Genomic DNA, 19380 nt, shown 5'->3' with positions numbered 1-19380 from the left:
AGAACTTGGAGACATCGACAAGTTAAATTTTGACTAGAGAACTCAAAGTTATCGACAAGTCTACATTCATTAGAGAACTCTGAGTTATCGATAAGTCTAAGTCTACTAGAGAGCTCAGAGATATCGATAAGTCAAAACTCACTAGAGAACTCAGAGACATCGACAAGTTAAATTTTGACATCGACAAGTTAAATTTTGACTAGAGAACTCTGAGATATCGATAAGTTAAATTTGACTAGAGAACTCTGAGATATCGACAAGTCAAGAAACCACTAGAGAACTAAAAGTTATCGATAAGTCAAAGTGAAAATGTGAACACTAGAGATCTCGACAAGCCAAAATTCTCTTATAGAGAACTGAAGACCTCTACAAGCCAAACCAAATATAAAGTACTAGAGATCTCGATAAGCCAATATACTTATCAAGATGTCAAGTGTTCTATAGACCTAAACTGGAGATCTCGAGGTGCAATCTCAAAGTACAAAGTTGCAGATCAGTTTCAATATCCAAGATAAATAATCAACAAACAATCTAACAGCTGGATTGACAAGTCTACAAAAATCAGCTTAAAGAATGTGCAAGATCAATGGTAAAGATTAACTGACAGAGGAAGATTAAGTAAACACGGGATGCTAAAGATATGCTAAGCCATAAATGGAAGATCTACTTTTTTATAAATAGAAATGACAAGTGACAGTTTAGAAAAGCTAATAGCATGTCTTATTACACACTGTGTAAATCAGTAGTTAACTGAGTTATAAAGTTAATACTGGTCCTCAGTCAGTTGTAACAATTTAGATAAAAATCTTGTAACAACTCTCAAGGTGAAGCTAAGCTCTTTAACATCAAATAGCCTAGAAATTTTGTAGCAAAACATTCTTAATTTTAATACAAAATTAAGTGAGTTTTGAAAAGATCTGTGTTCTTTATTCTTGCATGTTTAAATTCCTACAGTAACACATTTCTACAAGATTAAATTTACTTTGTTCAACCAAGCCAAAAACATTCAAGAAAGCTCAGAAATAATAACAAATATGATTCTTGAATGTCCTTGATGATAGATTGCAACCTATATTCATGAATCGTAATTAGTATTGAGTGATTTGATAGGGTTACTACTATAGTTTGCTTCTGGATTTCTATGAAATAGTTGTACCGCAATATATAAATATATATCCAGTTTGTGATTTTCCAAATGATGATATCCAGTGTTTTCATATCCAATCAACTGAGGTATCGAGTTTTTCAGGAAGTATAACCCAAAATCAATTATCCAGGAAGATAACGAAATATATGCTTTGATCCTATTTCAATATCTATTTATCGGAGCAGAGCTAAATCTAGTTAATTAATCAAACAAATATAATATCTCTCCTTGTATTATTCAAAAGATACATCAGTGCACCAATTGCACCCGGATATGGGATTTCAAGACCAAGAACATCTTCATCATCTTCGCATGGTAAATATGGATCTTTGTCAAGTTCTAAAGATCTAACCATCATTGCAGTAGTCAATGGATAAGATTTGTCCGCGTGAATTTTTTTCAAGACCGTTTCAATATATGTAGATTGGTTGAGAAAAAATTAGTTGACAAGTGCTCAACTTGTATCCCAAGATAATATTATGTTCTTTTAAGATCTTTTATTTCAAACTTTGTCTTTAAATATATGATAACATCATCAAACTCTATAGATGTTCCTGAGATTTAAATCATCAACATATACAGCAATAATCACAAAATTAGATTGAGATTTTTTGATAAATACACATAAACACGTTTGACTAATAATATATATAACATTGATTTCTGAAAATTGGGCCTCTTTGCGCCCCAAGTGGTCGCCCTCCCTCCTGAGCCAACCCTATTAATTAGATAAGATCATGATCGAAAGGGATAATCAAAGTAATTAGATAACCAAATTGCAAGAAGTGAACCAAATTATAACTCATTCTGAATATTATAGTTATATATTGTATAGATACTAAATTAAGGTAAAACATATCGGGATGATTACTATATATGGATGAATAAGTAATATGAATCAAGAGTACAAATAATAACATATGATGAGGTTAACATGTGGCTTGCTACCACGAAAGTGGGATGGGTCATGTTTCTTAATAGATATTTTTACAAAATATTTTTGAAATATTAATTTAATAACAAGATTATACAACTAATTTAGGGTAGAAAAAAGTACTTTTTGTTTCCACTTTTATTTTGCTTTCTCAATTTTTACGTAAGGGTTCAGAGCCAAGTTCATCAACCTATTTATATGCATGAATTATCCTCATGTATAAGTTTATCAAATCAATATAATGATATATAATCTATGTAATTCTTATATAATGTAAGTGGTGATTGTTATGCCACATTTTGGCATAGTTTAATATCTCTCAAATTTTTAATATTTATTAATTATTAATCTCGATTAATAATTATAACTTATTGCCCATGTTTTATTCCTACTCTAAAATGAGGAAAGAATCAATCTTAAAAATAAATTACGATTAGCCTCCTTTCGTGTTAGTTGTGAAGAGAGTGGGTGTTTATTTGGACACCAAGCTAGCTTCCACTTGTGTTGTCTCCTGGGCCTGTTGTCATTTACAACAACATTACTTTTGATTGAGGTGGTAAGGTAGATGGTGACGAGTTTATTTGTTGAGATGATAAGGAAGAATGGTCATGCATCGCTAGCGCGATCTTACTTTTTTTTTTCTGAAAATGAAGTGACAATGCTTTATCGTGGCATATTCTTCAAACACTAATGAATGTTTTCTCTCACATATGATCAATTATCAAACCTTCTAACATAGACATTTTCACTTAAAATATTTCAAGTATTGTTTAAAAGTTTGTGACATGCGAGATTAAGTCAGTTGTTGCATTATTTGACCATAACCAATTGTAACAAGTATCATTCGTAGTGACGTACTAGTTTGCGTTTATTAGTCTCAATTGGGGCATTACAAAAAAGACAGCTATATATAGGTAAAAGTAAGAATTAAGACATGACATATTTGACAATGTGAGTCAGTGGTCGTCAAGTGAGTTCATGACTAAAATATGTAAAGAAACTAGTTTTTTAATATTATAATTTATTTAACAAATAATAATTAACGAAGATATCAAAAAAATCTCGAGTATAGTGAATAATATGGTGAAAATATATATGGGTAAGAGAAATGAAATTGATATAATTGATCATGTGAATATAGTACTAGGTTTAGGTTTTTTTGAAACTGATTCGAGTAACATTGACACAACTCAAAATGTAATAAAATACAACTTCATAAGCAATTAAAATCAATAAAATATAATTTCAATTTTTGTCTAACATACTATTAAACATATGATGAATCAAACAAAACATACTGAAAATGATACAAATATTCTTATTATAACACCGAGAACTCTAAAACACTAAAATTTCTAACGAAATCAGTTGAAATAAAAAAAAAATATTTCATTAAATAATAGGGAAACACCAAAATTTCAAATTTTTTTATAATCGAGACTAAATTAAAATTTTCATTTTATCCATAAATGTATATATACACAAATATATATTTATATAGATATTGTAAAATGATAATTTGATCGTGATCTTGATTCACATTGGACGTTATTTCTTCAATAATGACAATCATATATGTACGATTACCCCCATAATGACGAGATCGAAGAGTAACTAAATATTATAATAATGAGAGAGCCTGGATGAAAAAATGAAAAAGAGGAAGAAATATGTAAAAGTCGATCATATCGCTATATTTTAGAACTAAATATTATAATAATGAGAGAGCCTGGATGAAAAAATGAAAAAGAGGAAGAAATATGTAAAAGTCGATCATATCGCTATATTTTAGATAAAAATAATATTTATAAAAGTTCTCTAAAAATATAAACTCGTAAATTTATGTAAATAGATCCAATATTTAATACTGACCGATTCAATAAATATTATACCAACCCATGACATATCAATCCAAAAAAGCCTATAAATATTAGAAAATGTAGGACATACAATTTTATTGTACTCCAAAAATTAAAAAAAATACAACATAATCATGATAACAAAATGTAATTTTGTCAAATTAATGGATCAGACCCAATTAATATGGACTAAATCAATACCCAAAACATTTCAACCCAAAACAAATCCTATGAAAATGAACAAATGGACTATGAGAAACAATTAAATTGTATTTCAATCGAAGTAAAAACACTAACATAATCATGAAAGTTTGAGGGTATAAAATGTAAAAGGGGCTCAAATAATGCCCTCAAAATTTTCCTATAATTACAAAAGAAACCAATGAGACACACCCACCTAGGACACAAGTAGTAAATAAGTCGATCTTTTAGCCTTATTTCCGGCCCTTCCAGCTTATAAGTCGATTGCTTTTTTACAGCCCTCATTCACACTTACCCCCTTCTCCTCCACTCTTTTCTATTCTCGGTAAGTTTCTATTTCTCAGTTGATACATTTATTCATGTATAATGTATGTTGACATGTATGTGTATGTATATTAGTACATGAAGTACTAGTTCATTTAGGGTTTTCAGACAATTAAAAGGTTGTTGTATTAGCTTTAATCTTATGTTTATACCTGTTTACATATGTTTCATATGTTGTGTCTTTGTTAATGCATGTGGTTTTACATAGGTTGTAATAAAAAATTTATTCATTTTTTTATTTTTGATGTATAAATAATTAATTAGTAAAGTTAGTCCGTTTAAGAGAGGGGTTTCATTTATTGTGCTATTGAAGTGTAATATTGGTATATATACAAGTTTTTTTCGATTTTCGAAGTGTGTGTGAGGACTCGGTTCTTGGTAATTTGATGCATTTACCCAAAGGAATTAGGTTATGTGTTTGTGCTGTATTGCGGAAACTTGGTTATGAATAATAGCATGTAATGAATATTTAATTTGATGGTGAGTTTTGGTGTGTTTAGGAGAGAACAAATCTCACAAATAAGCGAACTAATGTTAATAGCTATGGATAGTTTAGTTGTCAGCAGGTATTCCTCTCGATTTACGAGACACAGGGACATGAACCCCTCTTATTTTCTTCAAATTTAAAGAACTTGGAAAGTAGACGTGGAAACTATAGTAGGACCCCCCAAGAGAGGTAGATGAAAGATGTAATATGTAAATATAATATGTCCGGGACTTTCTTCTTTATCTTGGCGCAGAGCATTTAGATGAAAAGGGCAAATGCTAATATAATGTTGGTTATGTCTAGATATTGATCTTATCACTGTGCTTTGCATTGTTTTATTCTTTATCGACTTCATCATGAAAATAAAATTTGATTGCATGAGTTATTTTTTTAGTTTCTTGTTAAGGTGTGAAAACTGTTAACTGGTTTGAATTTTCTGAGGATTTTGCTGTGGGTTCTCTTTATGATTGTTGTCTTATTCTACACTCCCTAGTTTGATTCTAATGTTCTTTATCGTTTCTGGTCTTAAGCTTTAGGTACCGTTTCAGCTTCTAAGGTTCTTGTGTACATGAAAGAAGATAGTAAGTAAAATCCTTTCTTTCTGATCAGTGATGGAGTGCAACAAAGAAGAGGCCTTCAGGGCCAAAGTATTGGCAGAGACGAAAATGGAAAAGAAGGACTTTATTGGGGCTAGAAAGAATGCAATTAAGGCCCAGAACCTCTATCCTGGATTGGACAACATTTCCCAGTTAATTCTGGTTTGTGACGTGCACTGTTCTGCTGAAAGTAAGATCCTTGGAACTGAAATGGATTGGTATGGCATCCTTAAACTTGAGCAAACTGCTGATGATGTACAGATAAAGAAGCAATTCAGAAAGTTTGCTCTTCATCTTCATCCGGATAAAAACAAGTTTGCTGGAGCTGCAGATGCCTTTAAGTTAATTGGTGAAGCTCAGAGGGTGCTGCTGAACAAAGTAAAAAGGAAGATGCATGATGTGAAACGTAAATCTGCTGTAGGAAATGGGGCTTCAAAGCAAGCAAGCAAGCCTTCCGAAGTCCAGAGGCAGGCACATGATGAAAATAGTTCCATGAACGCAAATAGACATGTCCAGCAGGCACCACAGACTGCGCAAACAGGATCCAATAGCAATAACCCAACTTTCTGGACTGCATGTCCACTCTGTTATACAAGGTACCAATATTACAGAAGCGTGCTCCACCGGAACCTCTGTTGTCGAAATTGTCAACATGTCTTTACTGCCTATGAAGTCGGAGATCAAGGAGTACCACCAGAACGCAACTTGAGCCGGTCAGCATCCAAACAAACAGTGGCTCAGAATCAAGCTCCTTGTAAATTGGGTCTGCAAAGTAATGCTGAGTACTCCAGCACGGAAGTAGACGTTGGGGAAAATATATGGTCTTCTGCGGAGGCATGGGAGTCTAAACCTATTGAAAACTTTGGGGATGTCTCCATTAATCTTAACCAGAAGCGAAAAGCTGATATATCACCGCCATGTGGAAAGATGAACGAGAAGAAAAAGAAGAAATTTTCTGACTGCAGTAAAAGCTTCAACAGTGAATCTAGCAAAAAATCCGAAGCAGAGGTATCTATTAAGGGTGATGGGTCTAATTGTGATCCATTCTTGCAAAGATCAAGTAGGTCGGGGAATAATGTTTCTTATACCGGAGAAGCAGTTAAAGAGAATGAGGAAGAGGCTCTAAAGACAAAACACCTGTTTCCCAGAGAGGTATTGCCTAATAAAGGCAATGAAACTGCAAAGAAGAGTGAGAATGGAGAACCATCAGAAGATGCTAAAACAGAACCAGAAACCTTTGAATACCCTGATCCGGATTTCAGCGATTTTGAAATTAATAGAGAGGAGAAAAAGTTTGCTGCGGGGCAGATCTGGGCAGTTTACGACACCCAGGATGCAATGCCTAGATTTTATGCTCAAATCAGAAAAGTATTCCATCCCAAGTTTAAGCTTCGGATAACATGGCTGGAGGCAGACCCAGATGATAAAGATGAAATTAAGTGGGCTGAAGAGGATTTACCAGTTTCATGTGGTAACTTTAGAGAGGGAAGTTCTGAAAACACTGACGATCGTCTGATGTTCTCACATTTGGTTAGCTGGGAGATAGGCAGCAGTAGGAATACTTACAAGATATATCCAAGAAAGGGTGAGATTTGGGCGCTCTATAAGGACTGGAATATTTTTTGGTCTTTGGATCCAGAAAATCACAGGAAGTATGAATATGAGTTTGTTGTAGTCTTGTCTGACTATGCTGATGGAACTGCTATTTCTGTTGCATACTTGGGTAAGGTAAAGGGTTATGTTTGTGTATTTTGTCGGACAAAACAGGGAGGAGTGGACATATTTCAAGTAGAAGCAAAGGAAATGTTTAGATTTTCTCACAGGATTCCGTCGTTTCAAATGACTGGGGAAAAAATAATAGATGCCCTAAAAGGGTCTTTTGAACTTGACCCTGTATGTCTACCCCCCAACCTTCAGGAAATTGATCCTTCTACTAAAGAGGAAATCAAGAGTAGAAAAACGCCTCCGGTTGATCCTTGTTCTACATTTGCAAAAGATACGATGGAAACAAATATTCATGTGGATGTATCTAATAACCAAGCAGAGCAGAAAAAGCGTTCAGATTCATGTGTAGATTTATCTATGGATGAAGAGGACCAGACGTTGCATTCTGATGCCAGTTTCAACACGTATGAAAATCCTACTGAAGATGTGGGTGTTGTACCAGATTTGTCGGAGGATGCTTATGAAATTCCTGATCCTGAATTCTATAATTTTGATGCCAACAAATCCATTGATAAATTTGAGATTGGTCAGGTATGGGCTATTTACTGTGATGAGGATGGCATGCCAAAGTACTATGGTCGGATAATCAAAATTGATTTACTGCCCAAGTATAAATTGAGTGTGGCATGGTTGGGTGTTTCTTCCACATCAAACGGCATGATTCAGTGGAATGACAAAAATATACCCGTTGCTTGTGGGAGATTTAAGATTCGAAAGATGAGACCGAGTGAATACACCAGCACTGCTGCCTTTTCTCATCATGTAAGAGCAAGCATAGAAAGCCGAGGTAAGAAAGAAGAGTATGTCATTCTTCCTAGGAAAGGTGAGATCTGGGCATTATATAAGAATTGGAATGCTGGGTTGAAATGTTCTGATTTGGAAAACTGTGATTATGACGTAGTAGAAGTCATCGAGAATAATCAATCTGGTATATATGTTTTGTCTCTGGAGGAAGTGAATGGTTATAAGTCCGTGTTTACTGTGCAAGTCAAGGGGCAATTTCCTGTAACGTTTACTATACCTGCAAATGAGTTGTTAAGATTCTCCCATCAGATTCCCGCGTTTCGGCTGACGGCAGAGCAAGGTGGCAGCCTGAGAGGTAATCTGGAGCTTGATCCAGCAGCATTGCCTTTTCACCTGCTTTGTAAAGATTAACGTAGCAATATGATGAATGGTTTCTCTCACCCTTCTCTACATAAGATACATTAGAATGACTATTATGCCCATGGCTGATGGTTTTTTAAAATGGACTAGCAGGGATATACTACTTTTGTGTAGGAAGTATGCTTTTGCCAGATATATCTATCTAGACATTTTAATTTATTTATGGATTGGCCTATAAGTGCCTGTGGCTTTCATTTTGCCCAGTTCATTCAGCTAGAAAACTTGGTCTGGCATTATTGGACTGTTTGGGACATATTGAACTGTTTGGATGCTATGAGGATTGGTCTCATCTGGCAATTATATGTTCATAAGCAGAATGTTGGTAGCATGATAATTTTTCTGTTTTTCATTTTCATTTTCACTGGATCTTCTGCCCGCAGTTTGTTAACTTTTTTTATTACACGCAACTTGTGCTTAATTTTTATTCTTAAAGTTAATTATAAATATAATTTAGAGTTTTTTCAAAAATATATTTTTTTGCAAAAAAAATGACTTTTTTAAATTTTAATTTGCAAAAATACGATTTTATCATATTTTTTTGCAAAAATATGATTTTGTATCCCGCTGCACCTAGATGCAAAAAGTAATTTTAGTAGAGAAGTTGTATATTTGGTTCCTTTTAGTTGCAAAACGTATTTTTGCAATAATTTTCAAAAGACGAGTATTTTGATAATTTTTCTGTAATTTAATAGTTTTATGGTTTTGATTTTTAGTTGTCAATTCATTTAAATTATATTAATCAAACTAAATCAATGTAATTATATTCAGTTCTATTTATTTAAATAGTATAATTTAATTTTCGTCGTGAATAATGTATATTATATAGTTTTATCCCTAGGTCATGATCACATTCTTGTTTTTAAATTTTTATTTTTTATTTTATATTCATGTATTTTAAAATTATTAATTTATAAAAATTTTAGTTTATATTTTAATTTTATTTAAAAATAATAACTTATAAATTATAATTTACCCAACACATATCAATTTGTACATAAATTTATTTAAAAACCTAAATAAATTATAAGTTATGATGTTAATATTATTTATATAATTTATTTGGACTATAATTTTTAAGAAAGGTGGAACTGGCCGGGTATGTTGATGGTTGTCGAGATTTTTGTGCAGCATAATCTGTTTGGATGGCCATTGATTTGGTGATAAAGATGTATGACATTTTTCCATGGTACGTGATATTGTCTGTTTTATGGTACCTTTTTATTTTGTATATTGTTGTCATTGATCTTGAACATTGTCAAATACTAGTTGAGATTGACAATGTGCAATGTGCTAGAGAGGAAACGGACAAGCATGCCGTATTAATTTCTCTTACTCTCTTTGATAGAGCAACTAACTAACCAGTATCCTAAAATTCAAATGTACAAAATCATATCTTCAATAACAACATACAAAGTCTCGTGTCTTCGGCCTGTGCCCCAGTATGCTGCTATATTTTTAATTTTAAACAAAAAATATGATAAATATTATTATTGGAAACAATATAGTTAAATTAAAATTTAACCACAATTATGTTTTACTATTAAACTATAATTAATAATTACATTTATTTTATAAAAAAAATTAAACATGATATTTTTTCCAAAAAATACTTTACGTAAAAAATGTTTTTTTTCGTCCCACACATCTTGCCTAGAAAAAACTGGACTTGAGAATTTTGTTTTGAAAATAATGAATAAAAAAGTTAATAATTTAACTTTTTTGAAGGATAAAAATAACTAGAAAGAAATGGTTAAATTACTCAAACATAAAGGCTTACTGACATAACTCACCCTCCCACATCTCTCACATTAATATTTCCGGTCTGTCAATTGTTACATATCCACACACATACATACACACACAAACACCTTCTCTCCGCTTGCATTCTTCATTGGGCACTCCATTGGTGATTCTTGTTATAATTACAAGCTCTTCTATTCATCACCCAAACTAAGTAAGTTCTTTTTTTCCCTTTGCTGTATCTATATATTGTCATATCTTTTTGTAAAAATCAAAATTTTAGTTCGAAATTTTAAAAAATCTTGAAATTTAGGGTTTCTGGGTCAATTAAAGATTGCATCTTTTTTGATAAATTATGTGATATGTTTTGATTTTGGTATATGTAAATTGAGCTATTGTTATGTTGTGTGATCATTTATTGCATGTTATATAAAGTTGGTAACTTGATGGGTAGGGGTTTTTGAGGTTGGCAGGGTTAAGGTGAGTGTAGTTGATGGACGGTGTTTGCTTGTGTTTTCGATATTAGTGCAATGGGGAGTCTTTGGACATCAAGAATCGGGGAAAAGTATTTTTCTGTTTACACTAAATACGCTTTGCTTGAAAGATGGAAAATTGAGTTCCACCAATGCTATATGGTGTAGTTTTGTGGAATAAGTTTTCTGCAACTTAATTATTTTTGGAGTGAAATAGTTTTAGCCTTTTACTTTAAGTGAAGAAAACCTACCTTCAATTTCAAATTTTATCGTTGATTTATTAAACACTTATGAACTTATTCCAATGGCTTGGTGACAACAATGGCGACTCAGAAGATTGGGTTTTGAGTTTGTTGCGTAGATTAGAGATATAGGTGTCGTTTGGTTGGGAAGATGGAATGGACAGTTGTGAACAAGATTTTAGAATAAATAATAGAGGTAGGAGGGAGGAGTGGAAAAAAAGGGAGTGCATTCTTAATTTTTATCATGAGAGTTTGGAAGAAGACGAGGAAGATAAAATATGAGCATCTCTTCTTAAATTTATTGGTTATGTTTTTATTTAGATCTTTGGGAATGAAATGGAGGAAAAAACGAAATTCATAAGCAATAACCCATAATATAATAAAAGAGTATTTTTATCCCAACTAAATACAAAAAAATATTCTTAGAGATCACCTCGAACGTAATTTAAAATAAAAGAGTATTTTTATACATGGTAATAATTAGTTTAATATCCTTAGTGCATAGGAAACTAGTGTATTATTTATTATAAATAACAGCAATGTTGTGGGCCTTAATCTGTCAGGTTACATGTTTAGGATTTTATTCCCTATATGAGAAATGTGACTCCATCTCCTTGTATATTACAGATAATCCAGATATTTTAAATATTGAACTGGGTCTCTCTTTTTTATGGGGTAGGATCCATAGTTTTCTCCATATCACCAAATTAAAACTTTTTCTTGGGTGCTTGTTTTGGACGGACCTAATAACCTAATTTATCTTGTTTTATTGTACGTGGTAAACAAGATAATTTGTTACTAAAAATGTGAATCTCATATTGTAATGGCCAATAATATCACAATTTGATGAGGGTGTAATAGAATTACGGAGTTTTTACTTTATTTGTTTATTCACCTTTCTCTTAATTTAATGCGATTTGGACTGTTTCTTACCCCTCTCATTTTCATTATTTCCTAATGAGTTTCATTTTTATTATGAGAAGCAATCTAATCATCATATACTCCCTCCGTCCCAATTTATCTGTCTTGTTTGACTTTTTGCGGTCAAATTGACCGAACTTTGACCAAAAATTTCACATAGTACGTTATCGAAAATATCTATAAAAATTATATCATCAGAAAGTATGTTTAATCTACTTTAATATGTATTTTTCAGTTTTTCAAAATAATGAAAAAATAAATTTTTATTTACGGTCAAAGTTGAGTCAATTTGACCATCAAAAGTTAAACAAGACAGATAAATTGGGACGGAGGGAGTATATTAGTGTAGCTGTTTTTGGCATTTTTCTGACAGTTTATTTATATTATAGAATTGGTTATCATGTTGACGTGTTATTGGTCCTTAAAGATAATATTTTTTAGAATTTAGATATATGGTAAACTTGTTTAATTCGTTGAACTTTACTGACTAACTGGCTATGCCCTTTCAAGTATATCTCATGTGTTAATTTGGTTTATGATACATGCAACTAATAGTATATAGACTAAAGTAGATTTTTGTATTCTTCGAAGGATCATGTGCTGACGTGTAGGTTAACGTGGATTATTTAGATATAACGGCAGCTTCAATATGAATATAATGTATTCACAAGCTGTGAGTATCATGAAAGTAAGAGCGGAGAGTTCTGTTGTGAATGAGAGTTCGCAAGAACATCATTTCTTATGTAAGTTATATAATTGAATAATAACAAATAATGATGCATACCCTACCCATAAGACATCATTCCTGTTATCTATGTGTGTGATAGGATTTTAGGATTCATTTTCAGAAGAATTTCTACTTTGCGCCTTCTTTCTGAGATGATGTTTGTGGACAATGTCTCATGATAAGTTGGAAATATTAAAAAAAATCTAGTGATTATGTTTCTTTTCTGCACAAGTTTTACAAGAATAAAGTTCAAATTAATCTAATTCATCATTAAAGTTATGTCAATGAGAGCCTCATGTTAATCCAGTGTTTTATTATATGTTCAAAGTTTCTATACTGAAAAGAAAATCTATGCGCTGTAACTATCAGTTCTTCAACTAGTCGGCTAGACATATAATATAAGTTGATGTAGGTATTAGACAGATTACTTTAGGAGTGAAAAGTCCAGTCCGCATCTTAAGTGATTAGTTAGGCATAAAATTGAGATGGTCCACAATCTTGCTTAAGCCGACCTGAATAATTCTGGTGTCATTTTTGGATAGAAGAGAATAGGGTAAGATATTTTAATTTATAAAAGAGAAGATTGCAGAACCACTAGCATGATTTGCAAATTGCTAATGTGTTTTAATAAGAATATACATATATTATTATGTAGGAGGATAATTTCCTAGAGCCTACCTCCGTTACCTTAATGACCCTTAAAGGAAAATAGGTTATATGCCTAAGGCCTTGTATTTTGCATTGTATATATAGGTATAAGTATATGCGGTAAGAGGAGAAACCTTTTTTCAGCGCTTTATGTGTGTTGTGTTTTGCAAAATTTGTCACTATAATTTTCGTTAAATTTTTATTTTCCCTCAAACGGTGTTTTTCTTAAAAAACACCATCATTTTCATAGGACAAAATAACTATTCATATATTATAATATTTTTGTTGATTATATATAAGAGACCTACTTAGTAGTTATTATTTAATGATTGTCATATATGAGATAATTGTATAAATGCCTAACTCGTTTATCATTTTTTGGATATATTGGTTATATGGCTATATACCTATAGCTACGAGCTATATATATTATTGATATGTGTGTGTGGGGGGGGGGGGTTCATGCTCCACTAAATATCCTAGAAACAATGGAAAGCCCAAAATTCACCAATATAGATACAAAATGCGTAAAATATACAAAATAAGATTTATTTAGATTTATTAAATATTACGAAAGTGAAACATAGATGTCGCATATTAAACTGTACAAATTTATTTATTAATGATGAAGTGTTTATGTAGTAGAAATATATACTTTCGCATTTGCTCATATAAGTGTTGGTGGGTTTTTTCTTCCTGTTCTCTCATCCTGTGCACATCTTTCTGTAATACATAAAGTATAAATTAAGTCTTCCTTTACTGTATGTCGCCACTAGACAAGAATCCACCACCATTGCGTTTCCTTTTTATGTAGATTCAGAAGCCCAATCCCTTCATATCCCATTAAACCATATGACCTTATCCCCTGTATATATCCGCACCTTATCACTCATCCCTCTCACATACACACGCAAACACCTCTGATATACATAAACACGTCAATTTTTTCCGGTCACCACTCTATTTTGGGTTTCCAGCATGGAGGAGTCAAATAAACATTATATAAAGCATGCACGTTGTGAGTATGCACATGAGTATGCGTACTGGTGGTCCACGCATTATTAGAATGCATCATCAAGTTGCATATAAAATTTCCAGGATACGCATTATGCGCAACTCGTCGGTAAAATGGGCTGCGAAACTTTGATACAGGAATTTCATCATCATTGTTTCAAGAATGAGTAAACAAGCTCATTGTGTGGATATATTTTAAATTATTCTGGAAGTATATATATTTATATCCTATTACTCAACTATATACGTATGATATAATTAAAGAAAACATATCTGGATTATACTTTTGAAAAATATTGTATCTATTCATTAAAATAGATATAAATGAAAAATTATATTATTAAACTTTAAACATAAAAAATATTGTAATATTATGTTTGTGGTAATGACCAGACTTAACAATATATATGTTCTTTTTAATATGAAATATTACAAAAATGTTGTAGTAAACCAAAAAGTTTGATATTTTGTTACTATTAAATTAATGAAATATATTGGAGCATATTTTAATAAATATTATCTGTTATGTCAACTGAAAACAAAACAAATGTACACCATTGCATTTTTTTGTGATACAAGTCAATGTGTTTACTTGGGTTGGATCCATGTAAAATCAGCTTCTTTAAGAAGAATAGGGTAGGGGGACTACTGGGGGAGTAGCTTCAATTTTAAAAACATCTTTTTAATCAAAAGTGTTTTTTACCCTCTTTTTCCATAAAGTGCCTATTTGTGAGAAGGGTAGTTTTCTTATTGTTTCCATATAATTGTTGGTTAATTTTAGGGTTTTACCCCGATTTAAGAAAGTATAGTATTTTTATTATGTGAAAACTTTAATCGACTATTGAATAGAGATCGTTTTGTTGTTATGAGTTGTGATCCAACCAAACTTCTATCCGAAAGGAAGTGGTTTAATCACCTCAGGGTAGTGGATTTTCGGGTTAATTCATTCATACTTATTGTTTTCTTGTTTTTAGTTCTTGTTGTGCATCATAGCATGGTAGGAAAGGCATATCCCTGACTTATGACATGGTCAAGAGTTTGGAATCACCCCTCTCCTCTTGTACTTTAAGTACTATGTAAACTACCAAATTTTTTAATGATTTTTAATGACTGAATTCTTCTTTGTGTGTTCAGTTTTTGCGCTTCAGATTTGAATCTTTGTCAATTGATGTGAATTGACTGTGGAGGTTGCGTTGTGGGTCCTTATATGATGCTTTTTGTATATTGGAGATCCAAGTTTGAATAAAATTGTCCTAATACTTGCTGGTCTTGGGCACGAGGTATAATTCTAGCTTCTAAGCTTCTTATTTGCTTGAACCACGATAGCAGATAAATTCTTTTTTCTGATCAGTAATGGAGTGCAACAAAGAAGAGGCCTTTAGGGCCAAATTACTGGCAGAAAAGAAGATGGAAAACAAGGACTTTTCGGGGGCTCAGAAGATCGCTATGAAGGCCCAGAACTTGTTTCATGAATTGGAGAACATCTCCCAATTGATTATGGTTTGTGATGTCCATTGCTCTGCCGAGAATAAGGTCCATGGAACAGAAATGGACTGGTATGGCATCCTTAAAGTTGAACCTACAGCTGATGATCTACTAATAAAAAAGCAATTCAGAAAGCTTGCTCTTTCTCTTCATCCCGATAAGAATAAGTTTTCCGGAGCTGTTGATGCCTTTAAATTAATTGGGGAAGCTCAGAGAGTGCTTCTGGACCGTGAAAAAAGGAGGATACATGATATGAAATGTAAACATGCTTCAGTAAAGGTCCCTGATGTGAAATGTAACTCTGCTTCAGTAAATGGGTGTCCGAAGCGTGCATGCAGGCCTTTCAATGTTTGTAAAACACCAGCTTCTTTTTATAGTTCTGTAGAACTAAATAAACAAAATCAGCAGGCACCAAAGACTTCTCAAACAGAACCCTGTAACATTAAACCAACTTTCTGGACTGCATGCCCGTTCTGTTCTACAAGGTACCAGTATTACAGAGACGTGCTCAACAAAACTTTGACCTGTCAAACTTGTGGTAAGCCCTTTATGGGCTATGAAACCAATGCTCAAGGAGTAGCACCACAAAACAAGCGGAGTCAGCCAGTATCTTCCAAACAAACACTGGGTTGTCAGCAAGCTTCTTTAAAGTTGAGAACACATAGTAAAGTTGAGAACTCGCCTGCAAAAGTAAAAGTTGGGGGAATTAGTGGCACTGGAAATACATGGTCTCCAGAGGTGGCACGGGGGTCTAAGCTGAACGAAAAACGCAGTGATGTTTCTATGAATTGTAACGGGAAGCGCAAAGCTGAAAAAGTTCAGCCACTTGGAAAGAAAAAGAAAAACGATTTTGATTCCAGTGAAAAGGTATCATCTATTAAAATTGATGGGTTTTATAGCGGGCAATTTCCGCGAAGATCAAGTAGGTCTAAAAAGAATGTTTCTTATACTGAAGAAATAAATGATGATAATGGTGATATTGAAAACAAGTGCAGGGATGCTTTTGAACCGACTAAAGACGCAGTTGAAGATTTACCACCAAAACTGGAGCCTCCTGGTATGAATAGACCGCCTGGCCTTGATACTCATATGGCTGACACTGTGGAGGAGGCTAAAATAGAAGTACATCCCTTTCCTAAAGAGGGTCTGGGAAATAGAGGCAATGAAACTGAAAATGGAAGGGTGAATGAAAAATCATCAAAAGATGCGGAAAGCGAACTAGATATATATGAATATCCTGATCCAGATTTCAGCGACTTCAACAAGAATAGAGAGGAGAAGTGTTTTGCAGCTGGGCAAATATGGGCAGTTTATGACACCCAAGATGCAATGCCTAGGTTTTATGCTCAGATAAGGAAAGTAATCCTGTCTAACTTTAAGCTTTTGATAACCTGGCTGGAGCCAGATCCAGATGATAAGGATGAAATCAAATGGGCTCAAGAGGATTTGCCAGTTTCATGTGGTAACTTTAAAAACGGAAACTCTGAATATACCAAAGATCATTTGATGTTCTCACATGTGGTTAGCTGGGAGAAAAACAGCAGAAGGGATACTTGCACAATATATCCTAGAAAGGGTGAGACATGGGCCCTCTTTAAGAACTGGGATATTAATTGGTCTTCAGATCCAGACAATAACAGAAAATATGAATACGAGTTTGTCGAAGTCTTGTCTGACTTTGCTAATGGAAATGCTATTTACTTTGCATATTTGGGTAAGGTGAAGGGCTATGTTTGTCTCTTTTGTCGAGCAAAACAGGCAGGAGTGAACATCTTTAAAATAGAGCCAAAAGAATTATTCAGATTTTCTCACAGGATCCCGTCTTTTCGAATAAATGGCAAAGATATCCCAAAAGGATCTTTTGAACTTGACCCTACATGTCTGCCCACCAATCTTGAAGAGATTGATCTTCTTGCCAGTGAGGAAATCAAGAGTAACAAGATGCATCCAGTTGGTTCATGTTCTACATTTGCATCTAAAAACCATGCAGAACAAAGAAACAATTTTGCTGACGAAAAAGACCAGATTTTACAGTTTGATTCCAATGGGAATACATTTAAAAATCCTGGTGAGAAAAGTTGCATCACACCAGCTTCACGGGAAGAAGCAAACACAATTCCTGATCCCGAAACCTATAGCTTTGACACTTACAAATCTATCGATAAATTTGAGACAGGCCAAGTGTGGGCTTTGTACAGCGATGAGGATGGGTTGCCAAAGAAGTATGCTAAGATAAAGAAAATTGATCTCTTATCAGAGCAGAAATTGCACATTGTGTGGCTGGGTGTTAGTTCAACCACAAATGACATGATTCAGTGGAAAGACAGCAAGATGCCTGTTACTCTTGGAAGATTTGTGCTTAAAAAGATGAAACTGAGTCATACCACCACCGCTTCATTCTCTCATCGGGTTAGAGTAAGAGTAGAAAGCAGAGATAAAAAAGAAGAGTATATCATCATGCCTAGGAAAGGTGAGGTTTGGGCGTTGTATAAAAGTTGGAATGCTGGTATGAAATGTTCTGACTTGGAAACCTGTGATTATGACATAGTGGAAGTCGTTGAGGAAAATTCGTGGGGCATATCTGTTTTGTATCAAGAGGCAGTGAATGGTTTCATGTGTCTTGTGAGGGCGCAAGTGAAAGGAGAACGGCCTGTAATGGTCAAGATCCCAGCAAGTGAGCTGCTTAGGTTCTCGCATCAAATTCCTGCACATCGGCTGACTGAAAGATTTGGACTAAGAGGTTGTCTGGAGCTTGATCCAGCAGCATTGCCGGCTCGCTGGTTTTGTAAAGTTTAACGTAGCAAGATGATAAAGTTTTGTCTGGAAGAGGCTTTTGAGCAGACCAATGGCTGTAGAAATTAGAAGCATAAGTAACATCCCTATGTGCGTTTGTACTTTGTACAACTTGTTAAGCACCAAAATCGCATGCTTATACCAGATATATAGCAATTGACTACCCTCCATTCTTTTACATCTTACTGAAATATTAAAGTGCGATTTGTCTGACCTTTTCTTATTGCAATAAAAAAAAAGGTTAGACAAATCGTTTTGTTTTAGAATAATTTTGGAAGAAGTCGAATACATTACTTGTTATTTTACAAAAAGTAAAGCAATTATTTTTTGGTTCATATAGGTAATTGATCTGTCCATTTTGTTGTAATTCTTTTTAAATTTAATTCCAGAAAATGGAATTGAATATTTGCATAGACAAGTACAGATTTGTTTTGTTTATATATTCTTTTGGAAAAAAATACGTGGTATTTGACTCTCACAAATTACAATGCGAGCAGAACGAGTAAGTAATGATAATACTTGATCGAAAAATCATAATACATTTGCATTTTTCTAACTCTCGCAAGTCACACAATGCTAGATACTTTTTCCACTTTTTCCAAATCAAATGATTTTCTATAATTTAAATATTTCCATACAAGTATAAATTATTTTTCTGAAATTCCGTTTCATGTTTTCTTAAAACTCTAATTTCTAGTCAAAAGATCATTGTGCAGTTTAAATGTTTTGGCTCGTTTCTTCAAATACAACTAATAGCTGGATGGTGGACTCTTAAAGAACTTATATTCATTAATTTTAAAATGTTAGGAACAAAAAAAAGACGTCCAAAATAACTAATTTAAAATGGGATTTAGCTGGTCTAAATTATCAAAAAGCGCTGAACAGTTTTAAAATACCCAA

The 19380-nt window shown here is 33.2% G+C and overlaps 2 protein-coding genes across 2 annotated transcripts; both read left to right on the top strand.

Moving 5' to 3' along the window:
* The first annotated feature begins 4356 nt into the window (after positions 1-4356).
* LOC141676644 (uncharacterized) lies at positions 4357-8792 on the top strand. The gene is made up of 2 exons (XM_074482336.1): positions 4357-4466; positions 5483-8792. Exon 2 carries the CDS (start codon positions 5564-5566, stop codon positions 8426-8428), a length of 2865 nt encoding a protein of 954 aa, XP_074338437.1. The 5' UTR covers positions 4357-4466; positions 5483-5563; the 3' UTR covers positions 8429-8792.
* Positions 8793-10213: 1421 nt separating this feature from the next.
* LOC141676595 (uncharacterized) lies at positions 10214-18815 on the top strand. Its single transcript, XM_074482276.1, has 3 exons — positions 10214-10391; positions 15337-15482; positions 15554-18815. The coding sequence occupies exon 3, from the start codon at positions 15556-15558 to the stop codon at positions 18481-18483; it is 2928 nt and encodes a 975-aa protein (XP_074338377.1). The 5' UTR covers positions 10214-10391; positions 15337-15482; positions 15554-15555; the 3' UTR covers positions 18484-18815.
* The last annotated feature ends 565 nt before the right edge of the window (positions 18816-19380 follow it).

The sequence above is a fragment of the Apium graveolens genome, chromosome 8 (assembly GCF_009905375.1).
Source record: "Apium graveolens cultivar Ventura chromosome 8, ASM990537v1, whole genome shotgun sequence".
In the NCBI taxonomy this organism is placed as follows: Eukaryota; Viridiplantae; Streptophyta; class Magnoliopsida; order Apiales; family Apiaceae; genus Apium; species Apium graveolens.
The sequence above is the reverse complement of the archived record's forward strand: the minus strand, read 5'-3'. Positions and strand labels throughout refer to the sequence as shown.